General features: G+C 41.7%; 1 protein-coding gene and 1 pseudogene across 1 annotated transcript in view; one reads left to right on the forward strand and one right to left on the reverse strand.

Annotated features, from left to right (window-relative positions):
- Positions 1-18,801, forward strand: part of SMAP2 (small ArfGAP2) — a 47,672-nt gene extending 28,871 nt beyond the window's left edge. Inside the window, exons 2-10 of the mRNA XM_007164698.2 lie at positions 1,252-1,385; positions 2,632-2,717; positions 3,705-3,783; positions 10,764-10,850; positions 11,892-11,973; positions 13,018-13,127; positions 13,935-14,100; positions 14,558-14,874; positions 17,925-18,801. Coding sequence (XP_007164760.1) covers positions 1,252-1,385; positions 2,632-2,717; positions 3,705-3,783; positions 10,764-10,850; positions 11,892-11,973; positions 13,018-13,127; positions 13,935-14,100; positions 14,558-14,874; positions 17,925-18,050 — 1,187 coding nt within the window. The 3' untranslated portion in view covers positions 18,051-18,801. The remainder of the gene's footprint in view (positions 1-1,251; positions 1,386-2,631; positions 2,718-3,704; positions 3,784-10,763; positions 10,851-11,891; positions 11,974-13,017; positions 13,128-13,934; positions 14,101-14,557; positions 14,875-17,924) is intronic.
- Positions 7,559-9,752, reverse strand: LOC114236408 (polypeptide N-acetylgalactosaminyltransferase 1-like; annotated as a pseudogene).
- Positions 18,802-19,258: the final 457 nt, after the last annotated feature.

Raw genomic sequence — 19,258 nt, forward strand, 5'->3', positions numbered from 1 at the left:
AAACCTCTAACTTTGACATCATGCTTCTTTTATGTGGTAAATTTCTGCTTAGTGGAATGATGGCAGAGGAAATATTAGTGATTTTTCAGCAAGTGTTTGGCAGGTGTCATATAAAAGTAAGTCAGTTTTATCCTGTATAAAAATTATGAAGAAGAGTTTGAAAATTTCCCAGAGTGATTATTAGGGTGAGCAAAGTTGGCAGGAGATTATGTAACAGAATTTTACTGAAATACATATCTGAGATTTCTTTTTTATTGCTATAAGTATCTTTATTATTTGACAATTGTGAATCTAAATAATTCTGTAGTTGGGTAAAGTAGGGACATCAGCCCGAGGGGAAAGGATCCTATTAAGTGAATCTGGATGCATATTTTATAGGCCTGGTTGGGAGGGGAAGATAAACAAAGTTTTAAATTTCAGGCTGAGCCTTGAGCTGGCATGGCATGTCTGTATCTTTTTTCCTAGTAGGAAAACTGAATCCAGGTCTCACTACCATTGAAATGTTTCTTGAGGGAGGGCTGTTCGTGTAAGATACTAAATAGAATGTGACATGACTTCCCATTGTTCTCCTGGGATTTTTAAAAACCATGAGTAACAGTATTATAATATTTGCATTTCAACACTCATATTATCAGACACTGTAAAAAGCTGCTCCATACTCAAATGCCCACACATTATATAATCCCATTTATATGAAATGTCCAGAATTGGCAAATCTACAGAGACAGAAAGTAGATTTGTGGTTGCCTGGGGCTGGGGTGGGGGGAAGTTGGGAGGAAATGGGGAGTGCTTGCTAATGGGCTTGAGATTTCTTTTTGGGGTGTACACCATCACCAGAATTAGATGGTGGTGATGGTGTACAACTGTCTGAGAATACTAAAAACCACTGTATTGTACACTTAAAAAATTTAAACTTAAAGAAAGCTGATTCTTGGAGGAATGAACAAAACCAATTTTTTAGAGAAAGATGATTATGGGAATTCCCTGGCGGTCCAGTGGTTAGGACTCAGCACTTTCACTGCCAGGGCCTAGGTTCAATCCCTGGTTGGGGAACTAAGATCCTGCAAGCTGCACAGCACAGCCAAAAAAATAAAAATAAAATCTAAAAAAAAGTTTTCTAAAGATGATTGTGGTAACAATTCTCTTACTTATGTTCTAGCAGAAATGTTGTCTGATAATCTAAATATTCCACTTTGGGTCTTGAATGTTGTTTTAATTTGTACTTTATTGCCCTGTTCCTGACCTCCACAGGACCACGATGGGCCTCCTGGAACATTGGTGTGTTCATCTGCATTCGATGTGCTGGAATCCACAGGAATCTCGGGGTGCACATATCCAGGGTAAAGTCAGTTAACCTCGACCAGTGGACTCAGGAACAGATCCAGGTATTTACACAGCCCAAGAGTGAGTCAACTGCTCCCATACTTCCATGTAAAAATAGTCCCGGATGCATTTCAGTCAAACTGGGCATAAAGGCGAAGGTAAAGGAAAGTTTAGTTGTTAAACACTTATGTCACATTTAACATTTTTAATCTTTATATTTAAGACACAAGTTATTCTACTTATATTTTGCTTCCTTCAAAGCACAAAGAGTCTATGGACTAGGACCCCATGGATCCATGAAGGTATAAAGGGGGAATCCTTGGATGATTTTCTAAGGGCCTTGGCATTTGCAGATCTAACGTTTATAGTTTTAGATACTCACTTAAGAAAAGAAAACCTTCCAACACATAGACTTATAATAATGTTTTATTGCAGAAATGCATATATGAATCTTGCTTGCTGTTAGGTTGGCGGGCTGGGCATGAGACACTTAAGTTAGTGAGTCCAGCCTGGCCCAAGTGCTGCACCTCGATGTGGCTTCATTGTTCTATATTCTCTTCCTGCATTGAAACTTGTTAAAGTAATTAAAAAATTTTTTTTTTCCTTTTTTTGGGGGGAAAGAGGCTCCAAAGAAAACCAGCTGCTAATGTTGGTGTTAGAAATAAGAGGTTATTCTTAACAGAAAATGGCTTTAGAAGTTACTTTAGATTATTTTTATGGATTCACTAAAGGACTAAAAGGTTAGTTATATTTTCCAGTTACACTTTACTGCATCTTATGAAGGAAATTACATGCCATGGAGGTATTTGGGAATTTGAAGATTTTTGAAAATCTTGGAATTTCTCTCTCAGAAGTGTTAAGGAGTCTTTCAAAAGCCTAATGAGAAACACATTTATTGGTAATACAGCGGAATAGGTTAATTACTGCTATAAACTCAGAATTGTAGTTGTTCCTGATTATTGCCTGCCTGATTAGGCACTGATTATTGCCTGCCAAGTAGACATTTTGATTGGCAGCTATGTCTTGGACTTTGAAATGGGATCTTGAATTATTATTGAATTAAGTGTATCCTGTCAGACAAATCTTTCAATAAAAGGAGGAGGGGTGGCAGGAAAGACAGCTGTGAAAGTAAATGGTTGGGAGTAGAGCAGAGAGAATCATGGATTGGAAATCAGAATACAGGTTTAAATCTCGGTGCTGCCACTCCCTAGCTTGGTTCTTCAATTGTAAAATGGTACAATTGGGTGAGAAGTTTTTCAGTTCTTTCCTGATGTGACATTCCTTGTTTCCACATCTTTTTTATTGCAGTGCATGCAAGAGATGGGGAATGGAAAGGCAAACCGACTTTATGAAGCCTACCTGCCTGAGACCTTTCGGCGACCTCAAATAGACCCGTATCTTTTCTGGAGCAACTCAGAAGGCTGAGTGGTTTTTTTGGTGTTTTGGGAGAGTCACACAAGACTCAGAACCCATGATCTGACTGGGCCATATTTATATATGGATTAGTCGAAGTCTGGCTTTTCCTCTCTCCTGCAACCAAGACACATAGGAAGTCCACGTATACTTTCTAATGTCAGAATGGTGGTGTCACATGGGGAAGACTTGTTCAGGAATTAAGACTGCAGTGGTTCACTGTGAATTCTTCCATAAAGTGACATCTCCAATAATTTTTGGATCTCTGAAACCATTGTTTGATAAAAAGAATAGTTTATTGTGCTATGTTGAGTTAGCAAAACTGCCATTCATTTTTAACACCTTTTTATATCCTAGCTCAAAGAATTAATTGTTGTTGACCAGTGAATCCATAACTTTCTTCCCCCATCCCCTCCAAAGGAGATAGCACCCAGCTCACAAAACCAAACCCCCTGAACGCAGTGCTTCTCAAAATGTGGTTTGTAGACCATCTTATTAGAGTTTGCTTTTGGTGGGTGCAGGTGGAACCTGTTAAATGCAGATTTGGGGCCCTGCAGAGGATCCACTGATCAGAATCTGGCAGTGGGGCACAAGAGGTTATAAGGGGCACTTGGGTGCCTTTGTTTAAGACTTGTTGACTTAAGGGCTTTAAAATAGATAATTGACTGCTTTACCTGTATTCTAGAATAGCCACAGGCTCCACTGATGTCAAAATGAAGATTGATCCCATTTTCTACTATCATTACTCTGAAGGAAAATCCTAGGAAATGGTGATTCCCTGCAGTAACCACGAAGGAGGCATTTAAAGGTTTTGGTCAGGGAAACCCCACGTGAAGAGACAGGAGCCATGTGGGGAAACCAGGCAGGAGGGAGAGAGGAGAACGATGTTCCATGGGATACCAATTGACCTTTTATAGTCATTCCATGAAAAAGATTTGTTTGATTTATCCTTAATAAGCTTTCTGCAGAGCTGTCGAGGGATTTATTCGAGATAAATATGAGAAGAAGAAATACATGGACCGAAGTCTGGACATCAATGCCTTTAGGGTTGGTTGTAAATCTTTCAAGTTTTGTTCATAATAAATAATTTGCTTATTAATCAGCCCAGGTGGGAATCTGAAGAACAGCTACCAGAATACTCTAAGACCATAAAGAAAAAAAAAAAGTAGAAAAAAGCCAGCTATAGAATCAAGACCATGAGGTATCATGGAGCAAACTTTTGCCACAGGGATGGACCAACCATCAGTGAATTCTTTACCTTGATTTGGATTTAGATGTTAGTGATTCCCAGCTCCAAATTCTTCAGATGGACATGTTGGGCATACTAGATCAAACAGAATAATATGTGTGTGTATGTATATACATGTGTGTGTGTGTGTGTGTGTGTGTGCATTTTTTTGCTGTAAATGCAGTCAACAAAATTAGGTGTAATTAAAGCACCAGAGTTTCCTTCAGTTTGACCAGCATATTATTTCCAGTGTGTCAACAGACTGCCAATGGGACCCTTGTTCTTGAGAGGGGGTTTTAGGAGACTCCCAGTTGCCAAATACACTTTTCATCCTAGGCGTGTAGTTAGAATCTGAAATACAGTGTATGATAACTGGACAAGTATAACATACAGGAGGAAATACAACACGGTTTCTGGAAGAAGAAAACATGCCTGACTAATGACAACTAGAGAGGAACCAATAAATATGACTATTTAGACCTTCAAAAAGCCTTTGACAAGACTCTATAGTAAATCTGCTTTGGAATAATTGACTGTTTCTCTAACCAAGGAAGTATGGAGAATATGGGATTCTCCAGTTCTAGCCAAGGACCTATCTAGCTATCCTCTATCTTCTATCTGTTGTTTATGTTAATAGAAGATGTACTAGCCAGTGAAATCATTAAGTTTACACAGGGCTCTAAGCCCTTCCAGGTAATTTAAAGTCAAGCTAATTGGAATCAGCTCCAGACTGATCTTTTGAGCTTGTGTGAAAAGGAACACTAACTGGGAGGTGAATTTCAGTGTAGGCAAGTGCAGGGTAATACGCGTAGTTAGGTAAAGATAATTCCTTCTCAACTTAGTATGAAGGACTCTTACCTCACAGTCATCCAGAAAAGGGACCTGGAAGTTATTCTAACTGTCCCAAGAAAGAATTAACCCAGTGTACAGCTACGGCTTGGATGGCATCATCAAAAAGGGTTTGAAACCAAAGCACAAACGTTTCCTTTCATTTGTAGAAAACTATGGTCTGTCTGCATAGCTCTACTCATTGTACCAGAACATATGAAATCAGACGAGGTCAGAAAAAGGTATCTGAGGTAATTCAGAAGGTGGGAGAAAAGGAAAGAGTAGCTATATGGAGATAGTGTTCATTCGTAATTAGGTTGCTGGTGTACCGTACCCCATGAAAGCAGCCTGTTTTACTCACTGAATGTTTTCATTTAGGAAGGAAATATCTCCTATGTGCCAAAGAGCTATTTCAAACTTTTTTATTTGATGTACTTAGATTTTTTTTTTTTTTTTTTGGCTGTGTTGGGTCCTCGTTTCTGTGCGAGGGCTTTCTCTAGTGGCGGCAAGCGGGGGCCGCTCTTCATGGCGGTGCGCGGGCCTCTCACCATCGCGGCCTCTCCTGCTGCGGAGCACAGGCTCCAGGCGCGCAGGCTCAGTAGTTGTGGCTCATGGGCCCAGTTGCTCCGCGGCATGTGGGATCTTCCCAGACCAGGGCTCGAACCCGTGTCCCCTGCATTAGCAGGCAGATTCTCAACCACTGCACCACCAGGGAAGCCCCTGTACTTAGATTTTTTAAAAATATTCTTGCAAAGATTTATATGCCAAGAATTAATATTTGCTAAGTGAAGGCATTTATTATCAAATCTAAAAGAAACTGCCTTTGTTAATTAAAGAGTATTCTTTTTAAATGGACAGGTAAGACATTTTTAACTTCAAGAAATAAAGTGTTCTGTATTAAAGCATTACACTATGCATGAAACAGACATAGCTGCATGTGTTCTTCATGATTATAATACCACTTTATAGATAATATGAAAGTTAAAGTGGAAAATCCATGCCTACTCTTATCTTTACTAATGATTATCATTTTGGTGTGTTCTCCCATTTTTTTCCTACTTTTTGGAGGTGTAATTATAATACAGTTATATAGAATGTCTCCTGCTTTCACTCGACTTAACACATCATTTTTTTTTTTGGTAACATTACTTGTTAGTTTTCACAACTTGTAATTGTTGAATCTTATTCAGTGAGTAACTAGATCACAGTTTATTTTACTATTCTCCTCTGTGGCATAAAGGTTAAGTTTTTCTTCAGCATATAAAATTCTGGGATGAAGTTCTTGGTGTATATAACCTTTTCCATGTTTTGGATTATTTTCTTAAGATACATTACAAAATATTGTATTATCTAGGGCAAAGGGTTTCAGTATTTGTCTCTTCGTACTTTTGCCAATATACTTTCTAGAAGTTGTGCTATTTTATACTGTCTTCTTAGCATTGGGTAAGAGTGGTAGTTTTACTCAATCCCTACCAATATTAGATATTATTATTAAGATTTTTCTCCCTCAAAAAGTGCTTTTTTTTTTTTTTTGGCTATGCCTTGCAGCTTGAGGGATCTTAGCTCCCCAGCCGGGGATCGAACCTGGGCCCTCAGCAATGTAAGCGCAGAGTTCTAACCACTGGACCTCCAGTGAATTCCCCCCAAAATGAATTTTAAATTTCACTTTTTGATGATTAGCAGGGCTGACCATTTTTCATGTGTATGCTATACTTCCTTTTTTTTTTAGTCAAATTTTATTTTTAAAAAAAGCAGCAGATCGACATTACAATTCAAGAACCTAATGTAAATATGCACTTGACAATGAAGCACATCTGAGTATGGAGTGAAAAAAGTTTTCGAAAAATCCATCAAACGTATCATCTCCAAATACCCAAATAATAAATCACTTCTACAGGCCTTTTGTTGAGTGGAATCATAAACAAAGAACAGAAGATTTATTGCTGTGAAAACGAATCTGTAGTACAGTAGTATGAATCTTGGGTATTAAGCATAATCAGTTGAATCAAGTTAGGAAGTTGAAGATCTAATAAGAAATTTGTGTGTGTGAGAGAAAGTCTATAAGCCAGTTGACCCAAGAGCAACTGAGATATCAAACTTGTTCAGTGAGACCAGACATTATTTTAAATCTCCATATTTTGAAGGAAATTAAAAATTACAATTCCAACAGCCCACAAACTAAATAAAAACTGTAGAAAGCAATTAAAACTATGTTCAAAGAGCCACTTTTTCAGCTCAATTTCAGCACCCCAAGGGAAAAGAAAAGCATCCATGACTACCACAGATGAAAACAGAATGAATGTCATCGGAATCAGTTATTTTTCCCCACTGAGGTGTAAAATCTATATAGAAATTTGATACTATACTATAACAAATGGTACTTCTCATAGTTCTGTTTTAATTTCCTTTAAACCCTGTTTAATATAGTTTTTTTAAATTGTTGTAAAAATGTTTTCATGATTCTGAATCTGGTTCCAGTTCTTTTTCATTTATTTTTATATCAATATTTAATACACTGGCTACCAGTTCTAATCAGAAAAAAAATCTTGGACGTCTCTTCATTATAAAAGCATATTCAGCAGAAATTACTGATATGCAAGCAAACCATAAAAGGTTCAGCTCTCTGGAAATCACATTTTCGTAGATTGTTTCAGTCTGAATATTCTTTACAATGATTCTTGATGGAAGACTCTTCCAATCTTGTAAACATCAGTGTGCACAGTCTCGCTACTACGTAGTTTCATATCCTTGGACAGGAGGGCCGGTTCACAGCTAGTGAAAGCGAGAGCAGTCTAAGTTTTAATGGCTGATAAACCCTACATCCTACAGGAGGAAAGCACTTTTCCTTTTTTGCTACTTAAGAATGTGGCAGAAATGGATGCTGAGGTAGCCCAGTCAATCCTTATTTTTTTCTTTTTTTGTAAATTTGGTCTCAGAATATTTCTGGAAGGGTGACATTTCGAAGAAGCCACTGCTGGGACTGGCTTCCATTGCAGTCTCTAATGCTGGGCACCTGGCTGTCCTCTTCCGTGGCTTTATCTAGGCACTGATTACTGTTCACATGCTGCAGGGTTAATTTCACCGGGTCATACTCCTAAAGTTGGTTGCCTTTTAGGTGGTGGCATTTGAGCATTGTGACTGGGCCATTAAGTTTGGAGACACCCAAGCAAAGGTCATCTGTTCTAATTTCTTTGTTGGCAGTGTAAGAGAAAACCTGATTACCTCCCATACTGTGACAGTTAAAAATTCCAACTTTTTCATTCTCTTTTCTAGCCATGTTATCCAGACACTGATTTGTTGCCACATTTCATATCTCTCCCAAAGAGAAATAGTGATGTGGAATCTGAGAATTGGCATAAATATTCTCTAGGTACCAAGAGAAAGGTCTGCATTGGAGTTTGCGTCTTAGACCAAGTCTTGGTGATATATCTCCATAATCTACCTTTGTAACACCTGGAGAAATTATATAGAAGAAATGCTTGAATTCATCCATCCACACTTCTGCAAGTCATCTGTTATTTTTATGGATAATCTGCCCTGTGCCTCCTGGAAACATGTAGGGTATAGCTTTCCGAAACACATGTCCAACATGTGAGCAAGTAACAATCTCCAAAGTTCCTCCACACTGCCAAATCCTAAAGGAAATTTCTAGGTTTTCTCCTCCCCAAATATCCATTCCAGCATCATATGTTCCAATTTCCTGAAAGTAATCTCTGTCTGTTGAAAAAAGGCCTCCTGCCATTGTAGGTGTTCTCACAGGAAGAGTTCAATCACCTTTCCTTCTGTCCATTTCTCTTTGGGGAACAGGATACCAGTGAAAATTGAGCTTCCAGTTGAATCCACCATAGGTCATGTCAGAACCTGCCATGTACTCAAAAGTATCATCACTGATCACATCAGTGATAGGATAGTCCACTGTCTTCCTGTCATGTTTGATCCTGGCTAAGAGAGGCTCCAGCCACCCCACTGTACACTCACAGTGAGCATCTAAAAAGGTGATCATTTGGCCTTTAGACACTGCAGCTCCTTTTAACCTAGCTCTGATCAATCCAGAGCATGGCTTCATTCGAATTACATGAACTGGTAATTTAATTTTTTCACATAACTCTCTAGAGGTCTTTTCAAAAAGTCTCTTTCACTGGCATCATCTACTAGAACAATTTCTTCTAGCATGTGTCTTGGTGAGCAATTAATGACACTATGGACAGTTCGCAGAAGTGTGCTCCAAGCCTCATTGTGGGAAACAATCACCACACTTGTTGTGATAATATTCCTTGTATCCAGGAACATTATCTAGATACACCTTTGTTTTACACCCTTCTAACCTAACATCTGGTGAAGATCTGTTGAGTGCAATCATCTCACTTGCCGTTAAATTGAACTGATTGATTTTATCCTTTTTTTTTTAAAATAAATTTATTTATTTTTGGCTGTGTTGGGTCTTTGTTTCTGTGCGAGGGCTTTCTCCAGTTGCAGCGAGCGGGGGCCACTCTTCATCGCAGTGCGCGGGCCTCTCACTGTCGCGGCCTTTCTTGTTGCAGAGCACAGGCTCCAGACGCACAGGCTCAGTAGTTGTGGCCCATGGGCCCAGTTGCTCCGCGGCATGTGGGATCGTCCCAGACCAGGGCTCGAACCCGTGTCCCCTGCATTAGCAAGCAGATTCTCAACCACTGCGCCAACGGGGAAGCCTGAACTGATTGATTTTAAACATCTCTTTCATCTTTTCTTGATCCTCTTTGGGAATGACGACTGGTTTCCCCATTTCTCCAGGACCTTCATGAGGCTTTTGTACTGGCTCTAGAACATCCCCAGCAGGAAGTCCTCTCTCTTTTTTTTCATCACATTTGTTGCATTCACTGAAGTAAAACAGCAGGAACATATCCAAGAGTACCCAAATCAAGGAGGTGGCTAGGACCACCTTGCAATACGCAAATTTTCTCATGGCACTTTAAGTCAAATGCAAAATTTTAAAATATATATAAATATACAAAGATCATGAAAATTATTCCAATCCAGTTTCATCAGAAATCACGTTCATAACCTTGGTCCGCGCGGCGGCGGCGGCGGCGGCGGCGGCGGCGGCGGGCGCTCCTCGGGGCCGGCCCGGACGGTCGCGGCGCGATCCCGTGGGCCGCAGCGCGGGCGCTACTGTCGGTCCGCGCCGCCTCCTCGACCACTGCCTGCGGCTCCCCGGGCGGGCCCGACGCGAGCCCCACCTCCGCCGCCTATACTTCCTATTATATGCCTGTGTTCTTGTTTACTTTGTGGCTCTGTTATGCATTTAGATTTCTTTTAATGATAAAAATGTGACCAGTAACAGTATAATCTGTGCAAGTATTATGAAACTGCCTCTGAAAGTAACAAAAACTGAGAAAGACTTTCTAATATTCTGGTTTTGATGTGCTTTTTGGTTTTATACAGGTGATGCATTCAGGACACCCTAAAAGGGATACTTGAATCCTTTTACTCATTTTTGCCTTATTTTCTTGGGTTTTGTTTTTCTAACCTTTAAGCTTGATTTATTTTCTTATTTTTAAAAAAGGAGATGAAGAGGGAGAGAACTTTTGATGGAAGTTAGAAAATCACAAAGGCTGTATGCCGAGTAAGATGAACAGTTTTCACCCCTGTGCCAAGATGAGCAAGTTAAACTAGGGTCAAAAAGGGGCAGCAAACCGGTGAAATGGTTTAACCCCTGTAGATAACCCAGTCCACACTAGCGGTCATAAGTGTGTTAGGCAGAACAAGGAGGGAGGTGCTTAAGAAATTTGAAAGATGCCTGTTGCAGCCTTGAGGCCAGGGTGGAAGAAGCCAACGCTCATGCCCCACACCAAGAAACCCCGAGTCTGTCAGACTCCTACATCAGATTCAGTAGGGATATTTGTGTCCTTTTGGGCCATTTGAGGTTATAATTTGTTGAACTGTTAGTCACCATGGGGCCTGTTCTTTGTCTTGTTTTGTTAAATCATCATAGAAAGAAAAAGATGACAAGTGGAAAAGAGGGAGCGAACCAGCTCCGGAGAAAAAAATGGAACCTGTTGTTTTTGAGAAAGTTAAAATGGTAAGTGGGGAAGTATGTGTACTGTGTGGATGGCCTTGTTCACGTGGCGTGTTCACATGTGGAGGGGACGGGTGGGGTGGTGTTGATAGCGTATCTCACCATTGCACCTGGGACTAAAGGGGGGCCACGTTTAGGTTAGATCACCCGCTGACATTTCTGCTGCTTTCTCATTGCCTTGTTGCTGCCTGATCTGCTCTGTAACACTTCTTTTGGGGTCCAGATGGGAGCTTAGGAACTGCATCTGTCCCATCTGAGCAAGAGGCACGTTTCAGGGCAGAATGCCAAGGCTCTGTGACACCTTCTGAGCAGATGCTACATTAGTCCTTCTCTCCTTAGACCTTCTTTACCTCGTTCTCCTGTTGTGGTTAAGAACAGTCCAGAAGCCAGGCTATCCTCATCCATTTTAAACCATCCCTTCTTGTATTCTTGCTCTGTCATATGGAAGTAGACACCTTTCTTTTCCCATAGGACATATTGTGGCAGTGGTAGTAGATGCTCCACTATAGGAGTTTAGATTCTCGGGAAAGAGGACTTTTTACTATTTGCTTAAGGAAGAGTCTTCTATCATCATTCTGAATTGCACTGTCTGCAGAACACATTCCTTAGTGATACTGGCAGAGTGAATTAGGTAACCTTTAACTGAGCTCCTTTTCGGTATTAAAGGTTTTCTAATCACTGGGAAATGTGTTGGCTCTTGTACCATAGGACACCTGCCTTTATTCTTGGCTTTTCCTGGGACCAGAAACTGCTGCTCCTGTTGGATACCCTGATCTGTGGTTGTCTTGGTTTCAGAAAGATCTGTCTCTTCAGAAAGCCAAATAAGCACAGATGACAGCTTTGTTTTTCACTTTAGGTTTGATTTCTGCACTGTGCCTCCTGACTTGATTTTTTCACACGACGCTTCCTGAGTTGTGTTTCTTTGGTAACTCTCTGAATAACAGCAGCCAAGCCACAAGAACCCCTGTGGCTTTACAGCAGAGAGGAGAATAGAAGGTTCAAAAACACCTGCTTATTTCTTTCTATAACGTATTTTCACCTTAGCCACAGAAAAAAGAAGATCTACAGCTACCTCGGAAAAGTTCCCCGAAATCCACAGCACCTGTCATGGATTTGTTGGGCCTTGGTAAGAGTTAGACTTTTCCACTCCCATAATCATACAAATTTTGATGAATTCTCTGTGATCCTGGGAAGATAGGTAGAGATGGGACTCTTCAGTTGGTGGCTTCATCACTAAGATTGTTCCCTCGTGTTCTTCCTGTTGTTTTACATCTGAGCAGTTGTTCTAAGAGGTGTTTCATTTTTCACTGTACTGTGAAAAATGTACAGTGATAGAGTAGTGGTTAAGTACAGTAGTGGTGGAGCATAGCCATTGAAGCCAAAGTCCCAACTCTGCCACCTACTATCTATGTGACCTTGGGTAGCTTACTTAACCTCTAAACATTACTTTCCTAACCTATGTAGTGAGGATGATATGAGTTTACTTCAAAGATGATGTTGGAAGGATTAAATGAGGTAATGCCTCTAAAACTCTTAACTCCTTGCCCAGCACAAACTAAGCATTCATTAAACGTTAGCAAGTTTCACTAAACCAGCACCTGTGAGCCCTGCCCCCATCCCTCTCATTTTCCAGGTGCATCCTGTTTCTGAGACGGCCCATTACCTTGTGATCATGATTTTCCTCCAAACTTTTGAAACCCTGAACTAGTGATTCTACCCCTTTCAGAAATAGAGCCTATTCTTACCTTTCACAGTACTGATGGCTATACTTTGTTTCAGTCCATTCCTGCTGATTTAGGTTATTGGCTACTTCGGCTTCTAATGTCTATACTTTCCATTTCCCTCTGAAAATGAATCCTACACAGCTTTGCCCCTCAAATAGCCCAAAAGGAGCCAGCCAGCCCCCTTGTGGTGGTGCTAACGTAGCCTTCAAGCCTGGGTTTCTGCTGTCCTTTGCCTGAAAGCTGGGCTACAGGCTTCTCCAGACTGTTCTGGGGAATGTGGGGCGAGGCCTCTTATGAGATGCCCCATCCAAGCTGGGTGGTTCCAGAACATAGATTTCTGGGTTCTTGATGGAGCATGTGGGCCTTCGCTGCTTTGTGTCTAGAATAGAAGGAAGGAATGGGCTTAATGAGCAGTGCTACGTTTTAACTTTGATCTCTCTTTCCAGATGCTCCTGTGTCCTGCTCCATTGCAAATAGTAAGACCAGTAATACCCTAGAGAAGGATTTAGATCTTTTGGCCTCTGTTCCATCTCCCTCTTCTTCAGTTTCCAGGAAGGTGAGTCTTGTGGGTGCCTCAGGATTAAAGAGCATTCTGGAAAGGGTGATTTTGATAATGTAATCATGGAACCAAGTCATGCTTCCTTGGTGGAACTGGACTTTGGTTTTCTTGATTCTTCCCTTAACGCTATCATCTGTGTTACAGCCTAAGGTTACTATTCATTCCATGTTGTCTCCTGCCCAAAAAGAGTGGGCCCTTTGAGTGGACTTCTGTTGAAGGTGTGTCAGGTTGTAAAGGCTGATCCTGTAGGTCAGCTCCTCAGCCTGAGTTATTGCCAGAGAGTTTGTAAGTAGGAAAGACTTGAAACCTTTAATGGCTACCATTTGTGGAATACCTGCTGTGTACAACAGGCACAGTGCTAGGTGATTTTGTATCTCATTTTGCATATTTCATTTATGATTTAAAATACTCACCACAACCCTGCAAAATGGATCTTTTATAGATGAGGAAATGTTAGTTCAGAAAAGTTAATGTGACTAGCTTCTCGTTGCACAACTAGTAAGTGGTGGCACTGGGATCTTAATTCACTTCTCTCTGGATGCATCAGTTGTAGGTCATTTTTATTTGTTTATGTGTTAGTTTTCCACCAAATCACATTGTTTTGCTAAAGAACAAAGAATTGTACCAGAGCTTAACTATCAGGTGTTTCCAGATATTTGTATGGTAAAAGTGTCAGGAAGCTATTAACTTGAGCCACGAACTCTTATTGCAAATGTTAGAAGCAGCAGAGAGATGCAGGAGGTCCTTACAGAGACCCCCATGAGGACCATTCCAATCCCCACCCCCCGCCCTCTTTGCCCTAAGGTTGTAGGTTCCATGCCAACCGCGGGGAGTGCCGGCTCTGTTCCCGAAAACCTAAACCTGTTTCCAGAGCCAGGGAGCAAATCAGAAGAAACAGGCAAGAAGCAGCTCTCTAAAGACTCCATCCTTTCACTCTATGGATCCCAGACGCCTCAGATGCCTGCCCAAGGTAGAGTTCATGGGGGTCATGGCAATGTGCCAGACAGAGACGTGAGGCCTTACATGCAGGAATCATTTGTTGTGACAGGGGCAGTTGCTCTGGGGGCCAGGACATCATACTCCAAACAAACCTGAACATGACATTCCTTGTGAAGCTACCAAGTATCAGGAGATAGAGATTAATGTAACTCAGAGCCATACTTCTGTGGGGTCTGGCATCACAGCTCTGTGAAGTCTGACTCAGGGTCCGGATCTGGACCCTAAAGGGGAAGTGGCTGGGTCAGCAGCCCGCTGGAAGCCATAGCAAGTCTTCTAGGGGCTCTGTCTAACCGTTTTGCTGTGTAAAAGAGCATTCTGAGTTGAGTAATCCTGAGGAATTCTAGCTGGAAAGGAGCAGCCAGTGAGAGTTCGGACTCACCTCGTACGCATTCCTCTTTAACAGATCTGTGTGTATGTTTTCTTGGCAGCAATGTTCATGGCTCCTGCTCAGATGGCATATCCCACAGCCTACCCCAGCTTCCCTGGGGTTACACCTCCTAACAGCCTAATGGGGAGCATGATGCCCCCACCAGTAGGCATGGTCGCTCAGCCAGGAGCTTCTGGTATGGTTGCCCCCATGGCCATGCCTGCAGGCTATATGGGTGGCATGCAGGCATCCATGATGGGTGTGCCAAACGGAATGATGACCACCCAGCAGGCCGGCTACATGGCAGGCCTGGCAGCTATGCCCCAGACTGTGTACGGGGTTCAGCCAGCTCAGCAGCTGCAGTGGAACCTTACTCAGGTAAGCTGCTCCATTTCACTCAGGACAAGAGTTTTGAGCCTCCCTCAAGTCCGTCTCACTTAGTGTCTCTCCCTTACCCTTTGAATCCTTGCAGCGTAAATGAGATATTGCCAAGAGATATTCTCGGGTTTGCTTCATTTATTTATTTTTTTAACAGAAGATCTGTCTAACCTCAGACTTTCTAAGGCATTTTGGGTTCCTGTAGAATAAGGGGAACTGCCTAATTCTAAAACTCTCCACACATTCACCAAGACGACCTATACAGAGAAACGATGAGTGCAAATAAAAGCACCCATAACTCACGACTACCGCATCTAATAGAATACTACAAACCTCAAATTACATGACAGTAGGCGCATAAACACCGAAATCCACCAGAGCCAGCATCACAGAGAGACCATGTGAAAAGAGGAGAGGGAGCAGGGGGCTAGAGGTGACAGAGCATAGATAAAATCACCCCTTAGAAAGAGAAAGCCCTGTCCTGATTAGAGGCATGCGGAGAAGAGGTCTGAGACGTGGTGGAGTAGAACTCTGGTTACTTGGAGAATCAAAAACAAGGGACTTGAAATATATAGGTTTATGAGTGGTAGCTTTGGAAAAGCATTGTGTCTAGGAGAGATGGGGATGACCTAGAAGGGGGGGGTGCTGTTTGGAGACCTGGTGGTGAAGGGGAAGTAAGAAATGAGAAGTGGAAAAGAGAATCACAAAATCAGAAGATCCACCATTCTCCTTCCCACCAAATAATCATTTCACTATACTAACAGAAGAGGGCGCTCTTGTACTAACAAATCTAGTAGTCTCCCCAGACCCTCTCACCTGTCTGTATTATTGCTGATTCGGAAAAATAGAGCACTACAAACTAAACAGAAAGTGGCAGATGACATTCATACAAAACTACTATGAGAAGAAAATAGAAAATGAAAATCAAAACATTTCAGGAAGTGGAAGTTCTCCCCCAAAAGCAGTCACGAAGTAGAAGAAAACTGTTACACAGTCCACCAATCTGAATTAAATGTCCTTTAACAAACACTTGCAGATAAGACAAAACAGCTTGAATCAGAAATTTTAAAACTTAGAACCAAAATGGACAAAAAACTGGAAGTTGTGAAGTGAAAGTTTACTGAACTCAGGAAACAAATTGAAAAATGACACAATTATCTTAGAAATAGACTGAATTACAAGTTAGTCAAAGGAGAATAGATTCAACTGAAAATATATTTGGCATTGAGGAAAGGCATGAAACAGCTCAGAGAAGAGAACTAAATATAGAGAGCCGTAATAAGAATCAGAGAGAAAGTAATGCAGAAGTCAGGCAAAGAAGACCTAACATAAATACATTTGGAGACTCCCAAAGAAAAAGACAAAATAGTGGAACAGAATTAATATATTTAAAACTATAATACAAGACCATTTCTTAGAAATAAAAGACTTGAATATAATATTGAAAGAACCCACTGTGTATCTGGAAAAATTGACTCAGAATGGTCAACTCTAACGTATCCCAGTAAACTTTTAGACTCTGTAGACAAGAAAAAAAATCCATGAGTCCATAGTGATATTTTTAAAAAGTAGGTGTGGGATAGAAGGAGGGAAAGCCTTCTTTGCTGAAGAATGACAACTAATAATTGTAGAACGAACAGGGTATTCACACATTCTCAAAGAAATACCCTTCAGATTACTTATTAAGTACAGTGAAAGAACATATGATGGATACAACCTAAGATAAGTGATCAAACATAGAATTATCAACAGTGGGGCACATTAATTTCATGTGCTTTCTGGTATCTTATACTAAGAAGGACACATTATCACTTACATAGAATTTTTACCCAAAATATTTAACTTGGATCCAATCATAAGAAAACATGAGATAAATCTAAATTGAAGGATTTTCTGCAAAATAACCAACCTGGACTCTTAAAACAGTGTCAGGAAAAAATGGCGGGGGGACTCTTCTAGATTAAAGGAGACTAAAGAGATGTAAAATTGAAATGTAATGTATATTAGAATATAGTGTTAATATTAAACATCTTGGACATATTAGTTGTAATGTGGTTCTAGGAAAATCTTCTTTCTTATGAGATGATTCCTGACTTATTTAAGGGGTGAAATGTCACGATATGTGCAATTTTCAGTGCCCATCAAAATGTTTAAAAGGTGACATATATGTATATATCAGAGAGAGAATAAGGCAAAAATGTTAACAACTGGTGAATTTAAGGAGCGATATATGGATTTCATTGTACTATTCTTTCAACCTTTCTGTAAATTTGAAATTTTCTTTAAAAGCTGGCGGAAGAAAAATAGTTATACCTTCTCCTAAAGGAAAAGAACTTAAACAGAAAATGTACCAGGCTTGGGAAATTTAAGGCATTTTTCTTTGAGAAATAGTTTCTTCTGTTCACTGCCAGAGGCCAGGCTTTCAATTGAATTCATAAAGAGACCCCAACCCCACCCAGGCCTGATGCCACCGACTCTTTTCTCCCAGCAATTTCCCTTCTCATACACTGAAGACCTGAAGACATGTTCGTCTTTTTTTTTTTTTTTTTTTTGCCTTCCTTTGTTCATTCTGAATGGTCCAGTTTCCTTTTCTTCTTCTTCTTCTCTCTGCTCGAGAACTTTCCCTGACACTGTCGGTAATGACTCTGCGGGAGATAAGACAGGAGCGCCAGCGTGGGGGCTTCTCTTTCTACTCTCAGGGTTGGCCACGGCCAGTTCACAACAGGCCCCTTCTTTTCAGTATGAGAGATTGGAAAAGAAACAGAGACTAACCTCCCATGCTGCTTTTATGTTGACTCGCTCCAGGATTCCCCCTTCCCCTTCCTGAGCAGTAGTCTCAGACAACATCTCCCTTCTGGAAAGTCCTTCATCTTCGTGGTCTGGTATCCTCGGAATGATCCGAGGGGGTTGAGGGCAGTTATGTACCCCGACAGAGCTCCCCTTTGTTTCACTCTCCCCTCCCCGCAGGCGGAAGGACTCCTTCCCTGCCTGTTGCTCTAATTGGCTGCAGGCCCACAGCCCGGTCTGAGAGTCTCCCCTCTCCCTTTCAGATGACCCAGCATATGGCTGGGATGAACTTCTGTGGCGCCAACGGCATGCTGAGCTACGGACAGTCCATGAACGGCGGGAACGGACAGGCAGCAAATCAGACTCTCAGCCCTCAGATGTGGAAATAAAAACAACGCACCTGGATGGCGACCACCATCCTCAGCGCCTCTCTCCCCGTGTTTCCTCTTTCCCCAACTGCTCCCCCACCCCCATCCCCTTTCCTACCTCTCTCTGTTTGGTTTAGAAACTGCTCAATCCGTCACTTGGGACTTGGCATTCTGCCCAGCCCAGCCCCATCCCAAACACACGGACCTCTCTGTTGTTTTCTGTCGTGCCTGTCCCCCAGCTCTCCTGACTCCCTCCCCAGCCTCAGCCCTGGTCCTCTCCTGGCACCAGCACCCTAGTAACTGTTGGCAGAAGGCACTTAGACTGCAGGATCAATGTGCACACCTTTGAGCACCTTTCCCACCAGGTGAAACCTCCTATCAGACTCAGAAAGGTCTGATAAGCTATAAACAGAGGCATGATGCTCCCCTGATTTATGGGAATGAAGAAAGTAATGAAATCAAATTAAATAGTCCTTGGGTCTTAGAGCAGTTTGGCCCTAGCCCTGGCGTGAGGCAAACGCCCTCCTACGAGGACGAGCGAAAATATGACTCTACTTTGCCCTGAATTGCTTTCTGGATCTGAGGCTTCAGGACTTGCTGCTTCGGCCAGCCTTTATTAGTACCAAAGACTCTATGAAGGTTCCCCACAAAAACACACACCCGTTTCCCTGCCTCCATCCTGCCTTCAGTAGGATCTGACTTTGTGGCTGGAGGACCAGCCCCTCCCGTGGGAATGCAGAGCTTAACATGTGTACTGCTTGTGTGTGTGTGTGTGTGTATTCCGCCTCCCACTCCCTCCCCATCTGCTCTCGGTATTTTTGTTTTTGTTTTTTTAGTTTTAGGTTTGCAACAGAGAGGAGTTAATTTATCAACAGCCTAAAACTGTTGCCAGTTTTTCTTTAGTTAAAAAAAGGTACAATCTCATTGGTAGCTCCCTTCCTCCTTTCCCCTCTCCGCCCTGCCAGTCGCTCTCTCCTGCCGGTGTGTCCAGGCTGCTCTGTCTCCCCACCTGTCCAGGTGTATGAGGCAGAGTGCCTGGGCAGCTTTCCTCTCAGTCATCGTTCACCCCACTTGAAAATTAAAACAAGGAAACTTTGCTTAAAAGATTTCATCTTTGGGAACCACAACTCCTGGTTGCCTTTCTCCTGTGTATGTGTAAATTCCTTAATAAATATTGCAGGGAAGGACCGCTCGCTTGCTCTCACTGTGTCACTCCTGGAGGAGGGTGA

Source organism: Balaenoptera acutorostrata, chromosome 1 (assembly GCF_949987535.1).
Source record: "Balaenoptera acutorostrata chromosome 1, mBalAcu1.1, whole genome shotgun sequence".
NCBI lineage: Eukaryota > Metazoa > Chordata > Mammalia > Artiodactyla > Balaenopteridae > Balaenoptera > Balaenoptera acutorostrata.